The 24,995-nt window shown below is 41.2% G+C and overlaps 1 protein-coding gene across 1 annotated transcript in view; it reads right to left on the bottom strand.

The window, feature by feature from the left end:
• Positions 1–24,995, bottom strand: part of RAB40C (RAB40C, member RAS oncogene family) — a 184,539-nt gene that overhangs the window by 111,735 nt on the left and 47,809 nt on the right. The window contains exon 2 of the mRNA XM_069210486.1: positions 19,625–19,988. Coding sequence (XP_069066587.1) covers positions 19,625–19,778 — 154 coding nt within the window. The 5' untranslated portion in view covers positions 19,779–19,988. The remainder of the gene's footprint in view (positions 1–19,624; positions 19,989–24,995) is intronic.

Here is a 24,995-nt window from a genome sequence, read left to right as displayed (position 1 = left end):
TAGTACAGAGCACAGTGGTATAGAGTATAGTGGCGGCCAGAGCAGTGTTGCAGAGTGTCAGCTTGCAGTGGTGTAGAGTGCATTGAACTAGAGTGCAGTGGTCAGAGTGGTATAGAGTACAGTGGCATAGAATAGATTGTTTCAGAGTAGAGTGCAGTTGCATAGAGTGGAGAGGTGCAGGGTAGAGAGCAGTGGCATAGAATGCAGTGGCACAGAGTGCAGTGGCATAAAGTAGATTATTTCACAGTAGAGTGAGGTGGCTTAGAGTGGAGAAGTGCAGGTTAGAGTGGAGTTGCATAAAGTGGCATAGAGTGTGATGGCATAGAGTAAAGTAGTGTAGAGTGCCGTGGCATAGAGTGCAGAGGTGCAGAGTAGATTGGAATGATGTACAGTGTATTGATGTAGAGTGCAGGGACATAGAGTTGAGTGTTACAGAGTAAAGTGCATTAGCATAGAGTGTATTAGCTTAGAGTGCAGTGGCGTACAGTGCAGCGTTGCAGAGTGGCAGAGAGTGGAGTTGTGCGGATTAGATTGGTGTTGCCTAGACTGGAGTGGTATGGCGTGCAGACGAGCAGAGCGCAGCGGTGTAGAGAGGCGCAAAGTGCGGTGGCTTAGAGTAGAGTAGTACAGAGTAGAGTAGAGAGGCATAGTGTGAAGTAGCATAGAGAGCAGTGGCATAATGTGGAGTGGTTCCGAATGGAGAAGAGAACAGTGGCATGGAGTGGCGTAAAGTGGAGTGATACTGAGTAGGGTGCAGTGGTGTGGAGTGGTGCAGAGCAGAGTGGAGTGGAGCATGCATGTTGTGGTAACACACTGCCATTACAGACAGCACATTTTTGATTGAAATGACCATTACATTTGCACAGATATACAGTTTTTCAAATCAAACTATAATGTGCACAGACGATGATGTGTGGAAATTGCATCACCTAATGCAATGATTTGTTTTACTCATGTAAAGGTATTTGTTTCCAGCACAGTTCAGAATTAACAAAAATGTGCTTGATTTGTACTTCTAATTCTGATATATTCTGAAGTCTATTTAAATGTTGTCATGTGATAGAAAAAAACTCTTTCCTAACCCCAGTATCCAGCAAGATTGTTGCATAAATCCTCTCACTTTGAAGTCAGAGAAAGGAAAGTAAACACTAAGTTCCCACCGAAGACAGAGCCTGACATTTGACTTTGATCTTTGAATGCACAGCAAATATGATGAGATAAGAACAAGATTTACAGGCCTGTGTACAGAAAGGGAGCACTCAGCAGGATACTGTAAATAAGGTTTTGGCAAGGGAAGGGACGAATTCAAGCTTCATAGCCTAAAACAAATAAAGCCAGCAAATTGAAAGCAACAAATTGTGAGTTACAAACCACAAGGCCAATGGCAAGCAACGGGCAGAATGCATTCACAAGGAAGCACTATGAATTTACTTAAAGTGACAGCTGTGGGATACTTTGTGGGGAAAGTCCAGTATTTTAGTCCATATCTTGCAGAGGTTTGGCTACATCAATCACCCAGGTAGTATGACAAGAAAACCTGGAGTGGTTTCCATGTTGCAGGATAGGTCTGTACACCCATTCTATCAGTTTGCCACCATTTCATTTCCTATGGTACAGAGCTTCTGGCACACCTCTTGTAGGGTTAGTGCTAGGTAGCAGACATGAAATAGGGAATTTAATGATTATTTAAGGTGGTTGTAAGTAAGGAGTTGACCGGGGTCAAGATGGTAGTCTGCCACAAGGGTTTGGAAATTTAGTAGCTCACTGTACAGAAACAAAGTCCCCAATTTTAAGACACCTGCAACATGCCACTGATGGAGTTGCTCTGAGCACAGCCATCCTGTGCGAGTGGGAAGGCTTAGCAAAGGTAGTGCAGGAGCATAGGGTTTCTTCATGTCAGTGAGTTTACAGGTTCTGGCAAGGCAAGAGAAAGCCATGCATGATAACCCCGGATGGTGATTCATAGAATGGTCAGTAGGAAACGATGAGCAGTGCATTAAGCCTTCCTTAAAAGTCTTTACTGGTAAACCCCATCTCATGCAGGGAGGTGGGCAGAAAGCCAGTGAGCCACCCATTGGACATCTGCAGCTGAAAAAACGCATTCTAAGTCCAGAAGATCTAATCCACCCGCAGTCACAGTTAGCTTTAGGGTGGAAAGAGCTCCTGATGGCGCCGCAGCGACCAAATCAGATGTGTGGCCTCTCTGAAGAAGGAATGAAGGACGAGCAGGGGAAGGCTTGCAAAATAATACTATCATTGGGGTAGCACACCATCTTCGCTAGTGCCACATGGCCTCTACAGAAAGCAGAAGAGAAGACCAAAAAGCAAACTGGGCTTGGAGGGACCGTTCGATCTGCCGAGATTTTCATCCTGGAAATCAGTGTAAGAATGGTAGATATTAATCACTAGGTATCAAAAGGTAACTGGTTCCCAGTTCAATCTATCTGAGATCTAATTGTGTAGGAAGGCGAAAACAGTGCCATATATTAAAGAAACACTAATTAAATTTAAAAATTTGTAAATTTTGTTTGTGCAATTTACATCCCAAATATTAGGTTGAAAGTCCATGGGCGGTTGGGGTAAGCCAGATGTTTTTGTTCAATTTGGTTAAACTAGCATAAGGTTAATTACCTTAATGTTTCCCAAACTGTTTGCCAGGGGTTTTGAAATGTTCAGAAACATAATCAAAATTTTGCTGTTACTTTCTCTTCAGGAAAGATCAGGTAGATTTGGGTAGGGGTGATGGCCTTGCCGTGAAGGGCATTAATTTACTACTGAACAAGGATGTAATGTGACACCTGAATGTAGCACACCAGGAGGCAATCACAAAAGGTCCACAGTGAATAAATAGTGCTATGTTAAAAAAGAGTAAATAAATGCACTGACAACATAGTGAGGCATGGCTTCTCTTGCGTGTCTGTAAAACTGACGTTTGTTCTTGAATTTTTGTCCTGAATTTTGATCCTTTGTCCTGAATTTTTGTCCTGAATTTTGACCCTTTGTCCTGAATTTTTTACAGTCCTGTCCAGAATTTGCCTCCATGCCAGGTGGTGACCCTACTGTGTCATGAAGAGAGGAACCAATTACAAGTATAATATATTCTGCTCAAAATAGTTTAGAATCTTGTTTGTAAGTATATTCGGCCTTACTTAAATTTGCCTCCAGCTGATAGCATTTTAAGGCCGCTAGGGTGATAAAGCACCTGTTGCAGAAACCTATGACCAGCCCTGCCAAGTGTCTCCAATCTCGCGTTAGAATAACGCATTTTCGCTCATTTTCCCGCTTTACAGCAATGCCTGATATTGTCTGCAAGTCCTCAAGAGCGGTAAAACCTTCTTGTTCCAGTTTCTCACTTCGCTAGGTAAGCTCCGAGTAGTGTTTATCAACAGCCACAAAGTGGGGCTGGTGTACAACTGGAGGTATAGGACTCTCACTATATTACAATATTTGTATGGTTCCCTAGTCTTCATCGCTTGATTTGGCTTGCAATAAAGTTTCACTCATAGTCCTTGAAATCTCACTCATAGTTATACTGAAAATGTCACACAGCAAAATGAAACCTTGGCAGCTATGTATGTCTAAGCAGCACTGTCTACAGACCAACGGTGTCAGAATATTCAGGTGGTTAGTGCGGATGCTACTGCAAAAAAAGGTTCTTTCTAATGCCAGTGCCTGGTCAAAAAGTTCATAAAAAAGCTGAGGGGGTTAATATGACTGCTGAAGAGCAATGCAAGTAAGATGAAAGTGAAGGATCCGTGTTTAAGCTGCAGGTTACACGTTATTATCCTGGTTTAAAAAAAAAAATAAAGCTCAGCGAGTTAAGCACCTGATATGCATGCAACCTAACAATTTGCTGAACCAGCACAGAACTCATAGCCATGCATAGGTTAGGATTCCATGGATGTGCTCTTGACTGCCAGAGAGACCACTTTGGGGGAGAGGGGCTGTTTTACTATAAGGGGAAATGTAAGGGACAGTTTTATGCAGCTATGTGTGCATAACCAATTACATATTCTCGAATTAAAACAGCTGACCAGACTTTAGAGGGTTCTATGCTGCTGTGTTCATGAACTTCCAGAGGACACATTTTCATGTTCATGCGGTTGCTCATTGGCCATCATCTTGAGATAGAACAAATCTCATCCAGACTACAGTAAGGGGTCCGTGAAGGAACAGAGATGTGTGAGGTAACCAAAGACCACAAAGGAATTACAACAGCACATTGTAACAACAAGACAATTTTTTTTGCCAGTTAGTAACAAGGGAGCGCAAGAAATCAGCAGGCTTAATGGTGATCAAACTAAGCCTCTGGAGCTGTTAAGGAGAAGCATAAGTATTTTTTTACACATGTCTGTAAAGTATTCACAAAAACATGATTATCCGTGTTTCAATTAAAACTTAAAAAATAAAAATCACCTGGATGAAGTACACTGCTTAAACGAGACTGCCTAGAACTGTCAAAATCAACTATCACTAAATCCATTGGCTGGATGGGACACACATTAGATACTGATATCAGAAGTATTGACACCACCGCTGAGAACCTTCTTTAATTCATGGTCGAGAGATAGATGTGAAGAGGAATGCTGTTGAAGGGAGGACACAGTACAGATCCAGAAAAAGACAATTAGGGAGTAGGTTGACAAATAGACAGCATGCCTCCCCTCATAAAAAGGAATATTAATGAAAAAGATGCACAAGAATAACAGGAAAACATTCTTCAACCATAGTGAAACAGAATCAACACTTGGTTTCAGCTTACCACACAATAGGCTGCACTAACCAAATAATATGATTTTAATGAATTTCTACAAAGTCTTGCTGCTGATTAATGAAAGAAATGTATATGCAAGATGAACTCCATGTGAATGCATCCCAGTTCTGTGGACAGGGTGAGACATTCAAGTAGGGGTCTACCTTTGAGCCCTATTAGTCTCAAATAACTGCTGAAAATAAGACTCAAGAGGAAGGGAACAAAACAGATTTCTAGGGTGGCTCAGTCAGTTCCTTTATCCAGAGTGATTTCCAGTTATGATCTCCCCTGGTCACTGGGAACTTGACAGTTTCCTAACAGATTTCTTTTTCAGGGGTTTATTTGCTTATTCACTTGTATTCTGTAGATAGTGGTGTTGGGTTCCTTGCTAAGGTTCAAGCAGACCAGATATCCTGCTCTTCATTGATTTATAGCCAGGCAGGGTATACCATTTCCTTCTCAGAAACCCACAAAAAGGTTATTTATCTTGCTGTTAGTCTTCTGTTCAGAACCATGTTGAAGACTTCCTAAAGTTAAAGTAGAACAGATCTCAATTTTCCTTTATCCAAGCAGTCACATACCTAACAATTATTTTGATTCAACTGGCCACACCATCAACATGACACAATGGATTTGTGGATACAGTTCCCCTGAAAAAACACACAACTGATGGCTGTATACCAGGAACAAAATTGTTAATCATGCGTGTAATTCAAAACTGTAACATGCTCATATCAGATCAGTGGAAGCTCGTCACTACAAGGCTTCAAAGTAAAAGGCACATTATCATATTACTAACCATAGCAAGTGTCACTTAAAATGTGCCATCCAGGGTATCGCAACCAAATCCATATTTTTAAGACTCTCAATTTTTCAACTGACCTGAATAACACTTTTACACAAGCAGACGATATATGCGCAATGCTGCTTACTAATTCCCAGACAAGCCCAGGATCGTTTTTAAGGCGCACTGCTGAGCAAAGTGAACAACAGAGATTTCTCAGAGTCTCCGAGTCTGGCCAGAAGGCTAACTCATGCCTATTCCTCAGCATTTTCATACAAAGAGGGCAACACAACTTATTTATGACCAATCACCTTGCACTCTTTACTTACACCTCTAAGAATGATGCATTCAAAATGCCAGGTGCTCTGGGGGCTGCTGTCAGATCCGAAAATACCATCCGACATTAAGGGCAATTAATATAGCCCTAGTGAATGACATTTCCACGGAGTGCAAGATTTTGACTAAAAATCCGGACATTTTACTACAAAGATTAGCTTCTGGTTTCTTAGACAGTAAATCCACAGTAACAGCTCATTATCTCACCAAGTACTTATCCAATATTATACAGTGCTGCAAATGAGTAAATATGCCTCACCTTTCACCCACATTTCAGTGTCTCTACCTGCCTACCATATCATCTATAAACTCCACATACCAACAAGAGCACCGTGGTTATTACCCAGGTATTTCCATAAAAAAATTGACAAATGGGACAAAAGCCGATAACTTTTCACTTTCATGGCCCCTTATTCATAGCACCTTCCACATTATTCTATCTCTTAAGCATGGCAGTTAATCTACTGTGCATTATAGTTTTGCTGTTTATACTTCCTTCCTGTCCACCTGCCCCCAATTTATATCCTATTCCATCCTGGTATTTCCTAATTTCCCCACATACCGATTTGCAATTAATTATTTTGTGCTGCCACCACTGTTTTCCTTTCCATCGTCCTCACTCCAGTGTCCCCAATATTCTCAGCCACGAAGTGGATCCCTAAATAATCCTCATACAACTTTTTTCCACCGCTGTTTACATTAGACGCTGAAACACCCCAATTTCTTGAAAAACCCTTTTCATCCCTTCCATCGACCAGAACAAAAAAATGTCATTATTACTCTTTCAAATTGCAATTTATACCCGAACTTCTAAGAAGAAATGTTACATGAAGAAAGCAAGCCATGAGGTGCGAGTGGGCCATTAGACTGTTCAACATCCAGACATTTGCTACAAGTAGCAGCCCTCAGGAGGTCAATGCACAGAATCTTTAGATTAGGAACCCACTACAGTAGTATTCCCCTGGAGACCTAACAGAAAAAGCCAAGGAGTGTATCATGAGGGCTTCGGCTATGTAATGTAGAGTGAAGGATGTTTACCAGTGGTTGCTTCTTCCCAATCACTTTTTGTGTACTTCAGTGCGATGCTAACGTTTGACATGTATGCCCAGATGGTCCTGTGCTCACTGTACCTCTAGAAACAAGGTGCACCAGACTGAAGTGACAACCAAAGCGTAACTGGTTTTGGGTTGCTTTTGTTCTGGTTGAGAAGGACCAGTGATGTCAATTTGAGCTAGACTGTTTCTATTGAAGCAGGATCAAGGCTGATTTGCATATTGTTGAGTCTAATCTGAGTAAGAATGGTAAGGGTGGGGGTGGGGGTGGGGAAATGATGGACAGATGCAGCCCAGAGTACCAGTGGCTGAGATTTTTTTGGGGTGATTTTATATAGCGCAAACTCGACCAGAAGGTGTTGGAGCGAATTACAAGTACACCAGTTACAGTAAACAAGGTCACTTTTTTTTATTTTTTAAAGTCATAGGGAGATTATGTGATTTGCCCACAACCTTGTTGAGCAGAGGCCAACAGTGGAACCCAGTTACCCAGATCCAAGGTCTGCGGCTCTGGCCGTAACACCCCACCCTCTTCCCTAATTCAAGCATTTTACCCATCACTTTTTTCTTTACTTCCGAGAGAAGAGTTGTATCAAGCTCGATATTTTTTTTTTTTTAGCATGATCGCCAAATGACTGCTGCATTAAAGACTAGTTCGAGGCAGAAACTCCAACATTCGTTCTTTGTATATTGCAAAAAAAATAAAAAAAATCAGGAGTATAACACTTTCAAAGTACGAGAGAGAGAGATAATGAGAGAAGTTGGGTAATATACCTCAAGTATGTTACAACATATGACGCCCGTGGTTTCTTTTGAGGAACAGGTAACACAGCACTAGAAAGTGTTTGGGCAAAGAGCGCTGTTTTATTATCAACCTTACGCAAATGTGATCCAAAATATAAACCATGCGTAGGGTGAGGCAGTACATCACACAACATACCCATAGCGGAATAGCAGAGGCCAGAGAGAAATAATTACACAGCATCCCATGGTTTGTGGAGCTAAAAAAACATAACAAGGGATGCGTAGAAGTGCTTTATGAACAGTACACACTTTCTGCCCAATCAGCCCACTGCCAGAACGTAGTAACTGATTGGCTCGTAGACTTTGCTTTTCAGGGGAGGTGGCCAAGTGAAAAGACAGTGTTTGGCTGCTGCTATGCACAGCTAATGAAAAGGGAACCAGCGTGCAGACGAAGATGACGCTATAACCTAACGTACTACCTTGTATTAATCACTTCGGGTGAGCTAGAACGCTATAGGTCAGAAATAACTGAGAAAGCTTTGTACTATAGTCAGTGTAGATGAAATTTGATTGGAAAGTTAAACCAAGTTTATTGTTTTTGGCTATAATCGACAAGCATCCACTTGTTTGTTGATAAACATCACTGAAACAAGATAGGTGGGTAATAAAATTAAGATATGACATTAGGAAAACTATTTACTCAATCAAGGGCTAAATACCTTCTGCTAAGTCTACTTCAGAGCAGTGAGACACACCAATAACACAAGTCCATAGAAACGTCAGCACTATCCGGAGATGTGTGCCACAGGATCTAGAGGATTTAGAACGGTCCTCTTCGAGCTCGACTTCCAGAAGTTCATGTTCATAGAAAAACATGTCTGGGTAAACATGGTTTGTCACTTATTTATGGTGCTTTGCAGTGGACTGATCTACGGTGTAAGCAAGAAGCAGAAATTAAGTTAGTAACTGCAGGCGAACTACTTCGATATGGAAAGAAGAACAGTAGGGCCCCAGGCGTATTGCCCATTCCCTAATTTGTGCATATTCGTATAATACAATTACAGTGAAAATATTTCACTTTGTTCCACTACATTTTCTTCCATTCCTACCTTGATTCATAGTTGGCTATTCCATTAATTGTCAATATTTTTCACTCATAACGCTATTCAGTAAATAAAGTAAAACGTGGGTATTTCATGTATTTTAGCAATTATCGAAGAAATGTATTCATAATTTTTCAAACTGAAGGCGATAGTATGGTGTTCCTTTAATTAATTCTGTATAATATAGGTCAAGAAAAAGTGTATACAAGTGCCAAGTCAGTGCACTCCTTAGCATATTGTATTTATTTTACTTAGCACGGCAGCTACAGTCCCCAAAGCACCTCGGTACTTGTAATTTGTCGAGGCAGCATAAAGAAGGCAAAAGAGGACAGAATTTCAACCCCATCCCAAAAGGAGGTCCCTGCCTTTAACTCAAATGCAAACACCAGCACCTCGGAAAGAACTATAGTCCTTTTTCAAATAGCACCATTTGGCTACAGTAAGACCAGGAAACTAAGTTTAGTTGACTTGCTTTACTTGTAAAAAACAGTAACATTTCTAGATAGCATGAAAGGAATTTTACGCCATCTAGGAACAAACTGATGCAGTTATCAGATGTGAAGTCTGATTTTTTAGGGTCGAGCCTGCGCTGGCATGTGCATGTGTATCGCTTGCGAGACGCTTTAGTGGTTAAAAGGGCTCGGAGCCCCGTCCATGTCACGTCGGTGTCTTTCACTGGTTCGTGGGCTTGACTTTTAAAATCTGCTTGCTTTCATTAGTGGAAGGCATGCATATGTCATGCCTTTTCCAGTGGTTAGCCCTCCTCGAGCGCAGCGACCAAGTACTGAAAACATTCGAGGCTCGCTTTTTTCTGTCCGGTTTGTGGACTACTTGTTATCTTTTTTCGCAGCGCGATCTCGCTTGGCAGAAGTCGAGCGCTTTGCAAGACATCGACCCTGTTACATAGTTAATTGCACTTTTGCCGGTTATATAGATAATTGCACTTTTGCCAATAGGTTTCACTACGAGTGAACTGTAGCAGCGCGATCATACTCTTTTTTTTCCCATTCAATGTGGCAAGAAAAGTCCAGTTAGGAGTTTACAACTGCTAACAGCTCTAACTCGGAGAAATGCGAGACCCGTTGCATTGCAAATGCTTGTTTTTTATGCTCTGGCTAGCCAGCGAAGATGTCGCCAGACAATTATTTGAGTATCATCAAGAGTGGGGCTATGGTTTTACCTACATGTCGGGTGTCAGGAGTAATGTTTTGATTTGGCAGACGTGTGCTTCAGCTAAAAAGTACTTGTCTGCCACACAGCCATGATCATTATGTTTATTTATCCAGCTGCCTGTGCTTAAACTTTCAGGGGCACACAGACGCAATTGCAAACTTATTAAAGTGTCTTAGATGGCTAGATAATTTAGTAACTTTTCTCTGCCAGCAGCACAAGTGGGAGGACAGCAGTCATTAAGGTACATTGGTTTCCAGCTCTGACATGGCAGTGCATTGATAAGCTAGACTTACTGGCATCGCCAATGCTGGTTTCATTAACAGGATATGGTGGTGTCACGGTGCCAACAGTTCAGGGAACTGCTTAAAATACAGCACATAAAGCACTAGCTGGTAGTGAATGGAAAAAGTATCACTCATTAAAAGCATCTGGTGATCAAGTCCATTTTATGACAGCCACATAGCCATAGCAATCCAAAACAGCTGTGCAAAATCACCATTTGGCAATGCGTAGAAAGAAACTAAAGCCTTGTCAACCTAATATTTTCCTAAATGCAATGTCTAGTCTACAGATTGCAAAAGAAAGGTGTCTTCTACAGGAAAGAAGCAGATGACGAAAGACCAACTAAACATATGTATATGATCGAAGAGCAGGCACAAGAACACCATTTAGTAAAGCCAGACGTTAAGAGAAGCATGATGAAGAACCAGATTGATGAGCAATGCTGCTGCTACCAATGCCACTGGGTATGGGACTCAGTAAGATGTGCTAGAATAATGCTATTAGTATGAACTCCAAGCTACACTACACAATCCGTAAATAAACAAAAGCAACTACATCTTCATAAGATTAGGGCAGAGCAATAAAGATGAAGTAGAATACAGAGGTTTAAGTGCAACTTGAAGTGGCAGAATGTGCACAGGCTAGTCTGTAATCACAAATGTAAAATAATTATAGGACATGCCTTGACCTAAAAATACAGGTCAGTCTTTCATACCAGAAGGTAAAGTACACAACGCTTTCAGTTTACGGTAATCAGCAGCTAGTATTTTTGTGATGACATCATTCAACTGGATCCTACACACTGTCTCTCAGTACAGGCTGAGCATTACAACAAGAGTATTGTTTAAAGGGCTGAGCAGTGTGTCAGATTAAACACACTGACATTAGGAATATTGTTGTTGAAACGTTCATATGCAGTAAAGCAGGAGATGCCATCAAATGAAGGGGATCTGAAGTTTGGGCTCAGCCAATCATGTTAATGGAAAGAAAAAGGCAATATCATCTGCTATGTACATTGGAAAAAGAATCTCAGGTAAGGCATATGGTAGCTATGGCTGGAACCTCCCCTGTTGAACACGGGACAATGCCTAGACTATTCATCTTTAAGAATTTCACTGGGGGCAACTTAATGCAAAATGTAATTTTTTTAAGTTACATAATGTTTTTTTATTAAAATATCTGGTTATTGATGTAATCGTATTCTGGTTCCTGGTGCTTCATTTACGTTGACAGCCATTAGACAGCAACCTGCACAGACGTATGAAAAATCTTTCACAGGAGTTAAATCCTCTAATTTCTTTCCACTTTTGTAGGTAAGATATCAAATAAAATCACCTCCAAATAATAGCTATTACAGTTCAAATAAGTAGGTCTCTCGTGTGCTTTCCCATAACAATTTGAGTTTCACTGTTAACTTTCTGCTAAAATCAATTTGTCTTTCAGATTTTATCAAAGCAGAGAGGATCGATAATTATCAAGGAGGCACCTTAAACCTGAAAAATAACAACCTTTGTTTAAAACAAAAAAAATATTACTGAATACTTGGCCAGTGATACAGATAAGGCCTAGTGTCATCTGGGAGAAGCTAATATGTCACTCTAATCAATGTTTATTGATTCGTTTGGAGTAGGACGATGTGTGCACGGTGACATTCTGAGAAGCAGTTAGCCAATTACAACATACTTTTTAAACAAGGAGCTAGAAAGAATTTCACAAATTCAATACTGCAGGAAAGCAAAATACAGCTTAGTATGTCCAGTTAGTTCTTGGGTGAAGCAGACTTGTCTACATATGCTGAACTGACTACATTCATATTGAAAATTAAATTAGACCTGGGTTCTTTTTTTATATACGTTTCAATCACGCTCAATAAAAAGACTGACAAAAAAATAAGCACTACCATTCAACAAGTATTACAATTTCTTTAACAATTGCTGCCAATTCATCCACACTTTTAAAGATACATTGCTGTGTTTACCATGTGGCTAGGTTTGAAGAGAGGCTCGGGAGGAAATAAAGGAAAAAGGAGGGAAAAGGGGAAACCCCACGCAGATTCGAACGACTCGAGTAATAGAGATAGCAAACTGCGGGACGAAATCTTACTTTGAACTTTAATAATATATAAAAGAAAAAAGGGACCTTCAACAGGCTAGCTTTTAAAAAGAAATTAAATGACTACACCCTCCAGGAAGTCAGACAAAGATGGAGGTTTACAAATGACAAAGAAGGGCAGGGAATGAAACAAAACACGCCCTGTCTAAACATCCTTTAGCCCCCAGGCTCTGAGCAGTACTTTAATATTTCAGACGACAGGGCACAAAGCAAGACGTCCTAGTCACTCCAGGACATCGTCTTTGCCTTAGTACAGTTCCACCCAGCACCCAGTGGCACCGGAGAGAAGATTAAAGGTGATGACTCTTCCACAAAACGTGTCAATGCCACCACTCCGTGTAACTACTACTAAAAGTTAGAAAATGCTTACCACTGAACAATTTAAACATGCAAAATATGTTTACAGTTTATCATATCCATAATCATAGATGTTAGGTCACATCTTGACTGTGTTCCTGGTATGTCTTTATCAAATGTAGGTCCATACCGTAACTTTGTCAGGGGAGTGGCTACTATTGGTGCAGCAGGTGCAGTGCACAGGGCCATTTATCCCTGATGTAGTTTAGTATCCCCAACAGCAGGCAAGGGGGTAATTTCCCTTGCTTGCAGCAGGGCTCGTAGTATCCTTGTCACAATACTGAACTTCATATTTTGCTTTGTGCAGCAGAAAACACACATGCACCAGAACTGAAGTATTGCACATGTGGATAAGCCAAACTATCCCTCCTAACGGAATAAGTACAAGTTGTGATTAATGAAATGCCTGTTTTGGGCTCAAAAACGTTGTAAGACCGCAGACCAAGGTTAAATTAAGCTTATGTGCTTATTAAGTGTCACAACACATGCAATGTTGGGTAGTCTTAGAGAATTTGCTGAAGAAAAGCAGCATGAAGTTTGTAATTCGTCCCCTAATACTAGAACTTAAAAGCTTCCCTAAACAAATATTTCTTTAAGCTCTAGCTAAATGCTACAAGGACTTTGTGAAAAAGTGTAAAAACTTTAGCATACCACTGCCTAGACAAGATGGACGACGTCCCATAGTTTTAACTAGAAAACTGTCTGAGCTGCTTGGAGTCATAATATACCTGACTTGTAGAAGAAGCTTGCTTTCTGTGAAACTCCTGTGCCACTAACCTGTACTATTCTAAAATGGAACCAAACGTAGAACATCTCCCAACCAATACTGTCCCTGCTACTTATTAACTATGCAGTTTCTGCCCCCCCCTCCAACTTAACTATGAACCAAACATGCCTTAAAGTGGTCTTCAATCCTCCGTTATGGTGCTACATGGTAAACAATATGCCACAAAGAAATACAAAGGTAAGGGGCAGATCAAAGCAGACATATAACGGTCTTTTTGCTCAAATATTTCATTAATATTATAACACTAGATTTCACTTTTGCGACTGTAAAGTTTGATGGTTTTTATATCACTTTTGATACTGCATAGAAGAATGCTATGAATGTTGCTCCTCTGGAGTTCTGAATATTTAAGCAAATGTGACAAACTCAAAATGAAAAAAGGAAGGAGGGTTACAATTACAGTCACTCATTTGAAGCAAAATGTGGATAGAGACCGTGCCAGGATCTAGTCACAGAACCACACAGCAATTGCATCCTAGTACAAAAATAAAGAGCTGAAGTGTTAGGAAAGTCCCTATAAAATTATTGTATAAAACTTAATTTCTAATAAATAAGTTTTATATTTATAAACATAAGTACACAAACCCAAATACCGAATCAGACAGCATCTTTTCCAGCAAAAGTTCCACTGAAATATAATACAAGCATTGAAAAAGCCAACAGAACTGGAATTGACAAGTCTTATCCAGCAAGTAGTTTTTGGCAAAAATATGAAATATGTATTAAACCTTTACAAGTCAGGTGCATGCAAAATTAATATTAAAAACATGTAAGAAAGGACCCATTTAAAAAAAAAAAAAAAAAAAAAAAAAAAAAAAAAAAAAAAAAAAAAAAAAAAAAGAGTAGAGATTGTTGCCCAATAGCTGGTGGGCCAATGGCCAATGTCACTTAAGCACTCTATACAAGTAACTTTAAAATGAGATAGGAATTATATCACCTAACTGGCGACCTGAGTTGTAGACGAAATAACCAGCATTTGAAGTTAATGTAAAAAAAAAAAAAAAAAAAAAAAAAAGTGAACTAAAGCAGTGGGACAGTGGTCTTAAAGCTCCTATGTAACACTCCCTCTCATAATGAACCACATCAAGCTGCTGTGGAACAAACACCAGGATAGGGGAAAAAGTCATTGAGAAGTCTAGCATTACAAATTGCGGCCGTAACTTTGTGAAAATAGATCATTTTTCATCCGTCCTATTTTTTTAAATCAGTATCTTGTTTCAAGTAAGAACAGTCGGAAATCGGTAGCTACTTTCTTCCACTGAGCAAAGTTAGCTTATACTCTATGACGGCTACTACACGCAACCCTTCAGAGCACAGATGTTTACCTTGTGTTTGACTGTTTCTTTCAAAGGCAGAAGACCCTGTCCACAAGCAAAGCTGCGTAGTGGGGGTCCACGTGAAGCCCATTCTGTCGCCTGGCTTGGAGGAGAGACTAAAACATCTTCCATTACAGTCGCAGAGTCTGGGATTAGCGGCAGTCAGCGTTGTCACTGCTCTGTCTGCAAGTGACGAGTCATAGCAGTGTCTTTAATAGAGGAGTTGGAAAACACTCTCCTTAACAGTGGCCAGTGCGGGGGACTGACGGCTATAGATGTCCTAACGAGATGCCTAGGGTTTTCATTCCGAAATAATGACGTGAAAGTTACAAAGCTGTCATTCTTCAAAACTTACCCTTAAAACTAGGAGAAGCCTACTCTTCAGCAACAAGATGGATCCAGTGATTAATTGCTTACAACAACCAATATTGTTGAAGGTCTCACATTTAATAAAGCAGCATTAGAACGGTGACAAGTGTGAACAAATATATGCGGAGAGTAAAAGATGATAAGTAGGAGCTCAAAGAAGCAATTGGATGCTGTCCCAGGACCGAAGAATAAGTAACAGCAGATTTTTGAGGCTGGTTTTTAATTATAGGAAACATTTTCTACATTAAATGCTCCAATAGCACAATAATTACATTGCTGCGGTTTGCTGCAGATAAAATGCAGGTAAAACTACCTTATCACAGATTTATGGAGGTGTCATCAGACTGTTCAGCACTGAGGTAGATGCCTCCCATATCATAATATATAGATAAGTAAGTGCTCCTGGCCCCACAAATAGGTGGGACAATTCTACGTTCATGGCTATGAGGGAGAACCCTAAAAAGCAGAAGTAGTCTACCAAAAAAGACAAACTAGAGAAACACATTAGGCAGAACTTGGGTGAAGATAAAGTAGGTTATGCAGCAAAGAAACGACCACTGTATAACATGCAGCATAAAGCTCAAATAATCTCAATCTTATCCAGGTTAGGTACAGCAAATGAGAACATATGATAGTCAACAGGCTTAGTACCATTTGCTGAAAGATACTTCTCTTGAAACAAAAGCAGCAAAAACCCTACTACATGGTTTAATTTGCAGTGGCCAAAGCTCTTCCCTGCAAAGACATGTACTCTGTGTTTGGGGTAATATAAACCCTATGCTGTTCTAGGATTACTGCCAGTTTATGATGGTAAATGAAATATGAACAATATTTAATTTGTGCCTTTTAATGGACAGAAAGATAAACAAGGAGAGACAGATAAGACTAGAGATGATTTGAGGACCGCACCCTCTAACTGCTACAAGCACAGAAAGGATTACAAGAGATTTTTTATTTTAAACTCTGGACTGGGTTTACTCAGGTGTGTCAGTAGACTCAAAACAGTATACTGACAGAAAGCAACAAAGTAATTCAGCTACTAATGTACATTTGGAGAAAAACGTTAAAAGTGTCAATCTTGCTTTATAATGAGGTTACATATCAACTGTTGTTTTAGCGATCAGATTAGTAAATTATTCCAATCTTTAGACACTGGTTTGCAAGCCTATAATCAACTCTCAATTTCATTTTATAATAAGGTGCCGACTACTTCAATTTTGCAGCCAAATTCCACACATACATCAAAGCAATAAGACTTCATGTGGAGTCTGAACACTTACAAAATATGGTGAGGCTAAGTTACCACAGCGGATTCTAAAAAGGCTAAACATTTTTCATTTAAAAGCTGTCACAAATTAATTAAGAATCCAAGATGCGAGGGTGGCCCAAGCAGCCAACATGGTGAATGCATTTCTCTAACTTTCTGTCTCCAAGTAGAGACATCCTTAAAAATCCTGGTCTACACTGGAAATTAGACAACACTAGCAGTTCAACTTTGATAGCAAGCCTTTCTGTTCCCTGTGGGACTAGGCGCGGCTATCACAAATGGAATGAAGACCAACCCAACAGGATGCCAGACATATGCGGTCACACGCATACAAGTTTGGAGTCGTTGCAGTGGTGCAGTGGAAAAGGCAATACCGGCATGCTAGGCACAGAATGATTGAGACCCGGACCCTCGTTTAACATGGACTCTGGAGTTTCCTGGGTGGACCAGTGGGGTGGTCCTGAGGAGATCAACCTCATGGATGCAGCAGAGCTGCAGACCCTGGAAGAGGAGATTGGGACAGGCTGACTTGTCTAGGTGGTACACCCAGAGTGCCAATGCCAGGACACCATGACCATTGCATAGCTAGGCTGCCTCGCAGTGATAACAGAGACAATCGACCCCAAGCCAGGGAGATGGGGCTAAAAAGACAAGTGCAACCCAACTGGACTGCTCAAACAGTCTGTGACATAGCTACGGCCAGTCGCAGAGGTAGCAGGCTCCGGAGGGCTGACTGGAATACAGTTGTGCACACACCATAGACTATATTACACCTTCCTGCTGCTTCTGGCCCCAGTGAACATCCTAAAGTCACCTACCAGACAAGTAGACACAACCTCCAACTGATGGGGTACTGAAGAAGTTGCTGGCTACTTGTGCTACCCACAGCAGGTATATGACCGCCTGCAGAGGTAAGGGGCCAACATGGGTACATGTGAAATAATATATTTTCTACACTAATATTACGGTTACTTCACTGCACATCAGACCTTAGAAAAGATCCACTTTGCAACCTAAGTAACTCAGCGACAAGACAAATGTATTGCAGAGCTCCTCACACTTGTAGTGAGTGACAAACTGCTTAGTTTCTACTGTATCACAAACTGTGTTCTCTATATCAACAGTGGCATAAGATCCCTGGGGCTGAATTAGTGCTTCTCGCAGCCCTATATACAAACTGGGCCTGATGCAAGTGGCTTCAAATGCAGAGCAATAATGTGCATGTAACACAATACTGTGATCCCTCCACCCAAAGTTGAGATACAGCAGAGACTCTGTTAGGGACAAAAACTATCCTGTGGAAGTGTCCTACTGTTTTGGCGGAGAGGCCCACCTAACCCAGAGTGCACGATGTTGGGTGGGGGAGGTGGTGGTGGTGATGGTGGGGAGGCTAGGCTGGAAATGGACACCAGCAAATAAGAAGCATCCTGACTCTTCCAACATTGGAATAGATGTAGTTCCCTAGAGGAAACTGTATACTGAAGTACCAGAAGAAACACATCAGAGAGGGTCCTGACTGAGGACTGATTAGCCACAGACTGCTGAATAATGCTGCTCCTTTTAAGGTGGCTGTAGACATCAGTGTAACTAACCGAGCAGCCTTATGCACTTTTCTGAATGTGGTGTAGAGCACAAAAATGTGAGTTAATAATGGGCCAGGGTCTGGTGGATACGGACCATGGCCCTAATGCAGTCCATCACCCTATGAATACAAGAAAAGACAATTGTCAAAGGAAACTTATATGGTAGTAACAGATACTCAAGGTCACTGGAATTATGCTATTGCATAATTATAGATTTGTCGCATTTGCTACATAACTTATCTTCCACAGGTTCATCAGATTTCTAGCTCAAATGTTACAAAAAATGTTGACTTAAGTTCCTGCACACAGAAAGTTTTTTTTTTTACTGAGGATGCCTGGTCATCTTTTAGTTGCTTCTTGCTGTATTTGGGTGTTAAAGTGGTTGTAATGAGGGAGAACTGTTTTTCTTAGGCACTGTTACCAAGTGTAAAAATGAGTAAATAATGAAGTAATAGAATCACAAAATGTGCTGCATTACGCTGCATCATTTGCCTTTTCTTGCTGCATAATTTAGTCAACCCTACCGCATAATTTGGTCCTCTTCCACGGCATAATTCCAGTGCCCCTGCAGATACTTCAAATTTTAAAGTTGTGTGTGTGTTGGGGAGGGAGGGGGTTATGGGAGTCACTGATGTTGGAGGCTGATGTTAGTGCAGGCATACAGAGGCAGTGTATTTACCACATGCTGACTTACAGATAAGACACACTGTACTGTAGCAGGCCATAGTATTTTATATTGAAACGTAAATGGTCTCAATTGTAAAAATAAACACTTCTCAGACGTCATCATCTTTCAAGAGATTCACTTGCTGGATACAAAATAAAACTTCCTTGATTTCCCATTGTTTTACCAGGGCTTACCACTCTGGCTTTACACTTCTGAATGGGGCAGTGGGAGAGAACAAGGAGTGGGGGTTAAATGTGGAAATTCGACTCCCAAAGTCCTTCCAAAGATCCAAAGAGCCGGGGCAAAAGCCCAAACAGACATCCTCGGCCGGCCATTTGATAATGAACACTGGTAGAATCACGGGGCATTTTGTGGACACTTGCAAGTGTGTACGTCCTGAATACTTAAGGGAGAGCCCCCCCCCCCCCAGCATTACCAATACCCAATTAGACTACCCACATAGGTTTTCCAAAAAAAAACGTAGACCAGGATCTTGGCAAGGTATTATCAAACAGATTATTATTATTATTTTTTAGTGCAATGCTTTGCTCACTGTTGAGCGGTCAGGAAACAGTCTTTTTTGTACTCTCCTCTTAAGGTAACAAATGCTTTTGCATCAGGCATAAACCTATAATGAAAAAAAACTGTGCTTAAAAGGTTTAACAGAAGAGGGCTGATCAACAAACATTTGGCTTACTCAGTCAAAAGATGCAATACGTAGGATTTAAATATCAGGTTTACCACTGTACAAGAATAACCAACTGCAAGTGTTTATCTAATAGTCTGTGCTGGATATTCTAGGAAATCAAATATTTCTACAGCTTTAAATGCTAAAGTCAACCATGCTTACAAAAATCGTAAAACTTGCACATTAACTGTTAAGCAACCTGCGAGGCATAAAAACAGTACCATAATGTAGTTATTGCTCTCGGTACTTACCGTTGCTGTACGCGTAAGGAGATTCGGATGCACCATCCTTCAGGCTCTCCAGGATCTCTCCTTTCCCTACATCGCTGTCGCCAACCAGTAGGAACTTGAGCAGGTAGTCATAGCTCTTCACGGGGCTTCCCTGGGTCCCCATTCTACCTTTCATTAGTGAGGTTGTATGCTCCACATGCTCCTCGCGTCACTGCAGGCCAGAGTCTAGCCCACATCCAGGTCCCAAAGGCTATGATGGATTATCCAAGTAGCAGGTAGGAAGCAGAGAGCAGCCTGCTATATGGAGCTCCGGAGGCGGAAAATTGAAGTGCTTCTCTCTCCTTTCATGCTGCTACGCTCTTCTCCCTGTAGCCTCTGGGGGATCCTGAAAGCAGAAGACTATTTTAACACTTCACTCTGATCAGCAATTCCAGCTTAAGTAGATAGACCCCAAGCTGTCGCCTGACTGCAGAGGTTTGTTACTCAAACCTTCCAGATAAAGACTCTGTCAAAACAACTTAAAAAATCTTCAGTGCACATAAAGCAATCAACAAATGTTAAAATCTCAAAAATAAGATTACTGCGTTAACATTATAGCTGCCAAAAATGGGAATTAGGATGCTGCATCCCAAAAACATATCCTGGACAAATCCACTGGCTTCCTTTTATCACAAATAATACAAGGCAAACTGTTCATTAAATAAACTCTTCTCTCAGGCCCCATCACACATAAGACGAGGGGGATGGGGTCGTTCCAGCAATAAATTCGATTTACATTTTTGAAAGAAAAAACACTGACAGACGGGCAGGCCCCTCTGCTTTTCTGACATGCTGCACCAAAACCCCTACAGCGATGCATATTAAATACACCCTCTAAATACGGTGTGCTCAGTTCGCTCGTCGAAATTTGAGACCAGAAGAAGGGGCGGGGGGAAGGGGAGACTCATTCAAATTCATTAGACCCTGTCTCCTGTCAGCCGAGTGTGGTTTAGGCGCATACCCCTCCACCCCTTCTGTCAAACAAAGGTTTTAAAAAAACTAAAATATGAATGCAAGCATTTTGCATTCCAAAAATTGAGTCAGCCTCTAGCAATACAATATTATCATGATTCCTTCATAACCAAAGCAAACATCTACACATCTGCGAACTTACTGTTATTGAATACACGCCCCTACAGAGGTTCTTTAAAACAAAAAACAGAAAAAAACACATACCAACAATTACATCAGTAAATTTCTGGACCATAAAAATATTAGCCATGATTAGGAGAAAGAGAAGCTAGTTGGAAATGAATGAATAAAGGAATAAGGGCTAGAGAGGTCCTTCACACCAAGTACTGTAGGAAGAACAGAAACACAGTTCCCTGTCAAGGTTGTCCATTAGGAAAACATTTGCAATGACTATACATTTCATACAGAAATGCTCTCGTCTTACACCGCATTTGTAAAAAGTGCCACACTTTTCAAGAAAGATTTATTCATAATGCGTTTTAAACACAGGACTGTGTATGAAGCGCCGTACAGCAAATGAATCGGCGATACTGTTACGGAAACGGGTCGTTTACTCACTTAAATGCGAAAAGAAAGTACGCCAGATAGCAGATCTCAAGCACTAAACAACTGCGAATGACCAAATGCATAATTAGTGATCACCGAGAGAGTGAAAGAGGGGCCGTGTTTCGAGTCGTTTGGCCGATTGGTTGATCGGCAGAAGCTGGGGCGGGCACCGAAGGACCGGAAGCCACATAAAGAACATAAGGCTAAGTGGGGAAGTAATCACCCGGCCGCCTCCCTGCCAGGAGAAAAAATAACAACCCTGGATGTGCCCAGTCTCTGATGAATGGAAACTTCTGCTTCGGCAACAATGGGGGGCCCGCGCTGATTAACATTTCCATCAGAATGAACTGTGGCTCAATCCCTCTTGGGAATGACAAACGGCATCATGATGACAACCCACTCGACACAAATCAGAGGCTACTTCTGTAAAGAAAATGCAGCTCACTCGGCACACAAACTTACCGAGTGGTGCTCTACAATAAACTAGAAATTTAGAAGCACCAAGGACAGCATGGCCAAAGCCAGTGGACGTAAAATCGACTCACATTGACATGTGATGACTCTCACCAAGTCAGCACAGGCAGGACTGAGACTCATACTCTTGCGGTAAACAGTTAAAGTTGTACATCACATACATCAGAAGACAAAACATGGCCGTTGAATTAACAAAAAGAAAAAACAAAAAACAAATACAACTTCCCAAACACTCCCCAATTCAAAGTACACAAGAAAATCATACCTAGCCGACTAACAGAGCATAAGGCGGACTAACATAGTATAAGGCAATCTTTTTATGCTTTCTTTCTCCTTTCTCTTCCTTCTTAAACGTGTGGCCCCTCTACCAATCACCCCCAGCCGAACACCAGTAGACAAACAGTTCTAGAGCGCTCAATCTAACAAAGTTTATATTTTTTCATTTGGTGAAATAAGGTATTAAGGAATTCCATATATTCGGGCACTTGGAGTAACAGCCAAGCAGACCGTGTGTTTTTTTTTTTTTTTCCATTTCCATTCCATCTGCCATAGTTTATAGAACCAACGTGCTGCCAGCTTTTCTTCCCCAATGGAGACTGATGGTCATCCTTGCCGCTCCTAACATCTTTAAGAGAAGTGCAAATTTAGAGCTATTCAAGTCCTCTTTAATCCTATGTATGGGTTATGGGGTTAATACCACATAAGTATGATTTTATAGGTCAATTCACTGTAGAGGATACTTGTGTGTTAAAGGAATTGCACCTCGTACATCCACTTAATTCGTTTGGTAGGACCATTTGACCTTAGGCTTACTCATCTGGAGGTTTGTGTTTGAACTAAGGCCTGAAAAGCGGGAAACATCAATTTTTTCGACTTTTTTTTTTTTTACGAATGTCGTGGTTAACGAAAGCGCAACAATGCTTTTTTTAACCACGACTCCGTTTTTTGTGTGCCTTAACTACGTATGTTCTGCACAAGAAACATGCGTGGTTAAGGTACAAAGAAGGGAGTTGGCGAAGGTAAGTGGTGGGTTTAGGTTTTGGGGCGTGGGTGGGGGGTCACAGGGTTTTAGGTTTTGTGGTGGGGTTGGGGCGTTTTAGGTTTTGGGGTGGGGGTGGGGTTGGGGGGTAGGGGGTTTTAGGTTTTGGGGTGGGGCGTTTTTGGTTTTGGGGAGTGGGTGGGGGTCAGGGGGTTTTAGGTTTTGGGGTGGGGTTGGGGGGTGGGGCGTTTTTGGTTTTGGGGAGTGGGTGGGGGTCAGGGGGTTTTAGGTTTTGGGGTGGGGTTGGGGTGGGGTGAGGGATGTAGGGTGAATGGTGCCTATTGCTAATGATTTTATCAGGAATGCCTTTACAACAAAATATCGTTGTTAAGGCATTCGTGGTAAAATCATTAGTAGTAGCAACAAGGTCGGTGTTCCGACCTCGTTGTTAAGGCAGTAGTTGTTTTTGAAGTCATTGTTTCGTCGTACAATCCTGAAAAGCAATAATATTTTTTCATATACGCCTTGAACTGCGTGAGAGTTCTAGAGGCTGCTTCTCTAATTAGTGTCGAGAGACTACAGTGATGTAACTGCAGGTAATGCGTCATGTTAGATTCTGTTACCTGGAAGTCAGGTTTACAAACCTCAAAAGATCTTCTTTGGCTTTGTAGATCGAGATCACGAAGCAGTGGACATTATCATTTCTTCCATCTTTTGAAGGCTTCTACTTTAATGCTGGGCGAGTACAGGATTCTGGTGGATAGGTGCATTTGGTGAAGGGAAAGATGTCAGGCCACACAGGCCGCCCTTCATGAATACTCCATCCCTGATCTCTAAAGCAGTTTTTACAAGGGTTGACAGGTAAGCATTCCTCTGTCTATATCTCCTCACCATCCATTCCAAATCCAATAGTAATCCTGCCACCCAATTATCCACCCGAAGGCCTTTTTTTGTACATCTTCCTAATTACCTAGTGCGCAATGACCTGCAGGTAAGCAGCCAGATAACATTTAATTATATCAAGGGAAGCTTTCTCCTTTGGTGATAGAAGAATCGTTTGTTAGGCCTAGCCCTTCCACCAGCCCACAGAGACCCAATCATTTAGTTCTGAAAGTCAAGAAGCCCAGACTAGGATGGACCTAAATTGGGAGAGACTGGAGTAGATAATGGAAGGCATTCAATCTCAGGACATTTAAGCGCCCTACCCCGGCGAGAAGTATGTGCACCACCTTCAAAGATATGGTAGGTTTTTGGCCATATGGACGCATCAATTTTAGGCTATGTATCATCCTTTTTTGTAAGAAGCATGCCAAGGTATGGCAGTTTTGATGGCACTCTTGAAAGATGGAAATGTGCCAAAAAGTATTCTAGAACTTTATACTGCCAAAGGCTTCTGATTTTTGCATGTTTATATGCAGTGCTGGAGATGGATAAATATATTCATGGAACCCATATACTGGTTGCCAAGGTGTGTTAGTGGAAAAGCCTAGCTTCACAAGGGGAGGAGTCATGAAAAGCAGACTGTCAGTCAAATAAGACATTTATTTTCTAGGAACCCTGCACTATGAAAAGGGCTCCATGGACAAATGTGGCAGTACTTCTATTCTGTCTCACTCAACTCTCAAAGAGGCTGCATTTGAAAATACCAGTTAGGGTACCTGCGCCCTTGCCATGCACAGTTTTGTCATCAATGATAATAACACTGCAATATCTGAAATTACATCAATGATGTCATAGAACAGGTCACAAGTGATGTAATATTTGAGGTCATAGTAAATGCGTGGCAAGGGCATGAGTTATAGTCACTTCAGAAAACTGTACCTGGTGAATTTCAGTGGTTTAGTTAGTTTAGAAACAATACATTTTAATTGACATCTTAACCTAACTATAAAGACCCTTTAACCTTTATTTTTAATATTTTTTTTAAAAATGTAAAGTAATATACTACAATTCCTAACTATAACTTCACTTGAATTTTTTTCTTTTTTTTTTTTCAGCGAACCTTTAACATGAAATAAGATGTCCATCGCCGTGAGCGGCGTAGGGCTGGATGACCTACCCCCTAGCTGTGCACAGCGTTTGGCCGTGGGCAGCATGTAGTTGGACGCAGGGACAGCCCAGTGGTCAGGCCCTGCGCCAAACTCCTTGCTGGCATCCAACTTCCTCTCCACCCCCATGAATGGCCTTTGCCCGTGTGCAACATGGGGATGGGGCCTACCTCCTGTAGGAGCAGAAATAGGATATTGAAGAACTATTCTTTCATGTTGTGTTCTTCACCATGATTTCATGAACCCAGCAGCTGTACAACTCTTGAGTTTTGTATTTAGGCCGAGGAGGGTAAAAGTCCATGAACTGTTTATTCTTGTTAACTTCTCCTTTGTT

Source organism: Pleurodeles waltl, chromosome 10 (assembly GCF_031143425.1).
Source record: "Pleurodeles waltl isolate 20211129_DDA chromosome 10, aPleWal1.hap1.20221129, whole genome shotgun sequence".
In the NCBI taxonomy this organism is placed as follows: domain Eukaryota; kingdom Metazoa; phylum Chordata; class Amphibia; order Caudata; family Salamandridae; genus Pleurodeles; species Pleurodeles waltl.
The sequence above is the reverse complement of the archived record's forward strand: the minus strand, read 5'-3'. Positions and strand labels throughout refer to the sequence as shown.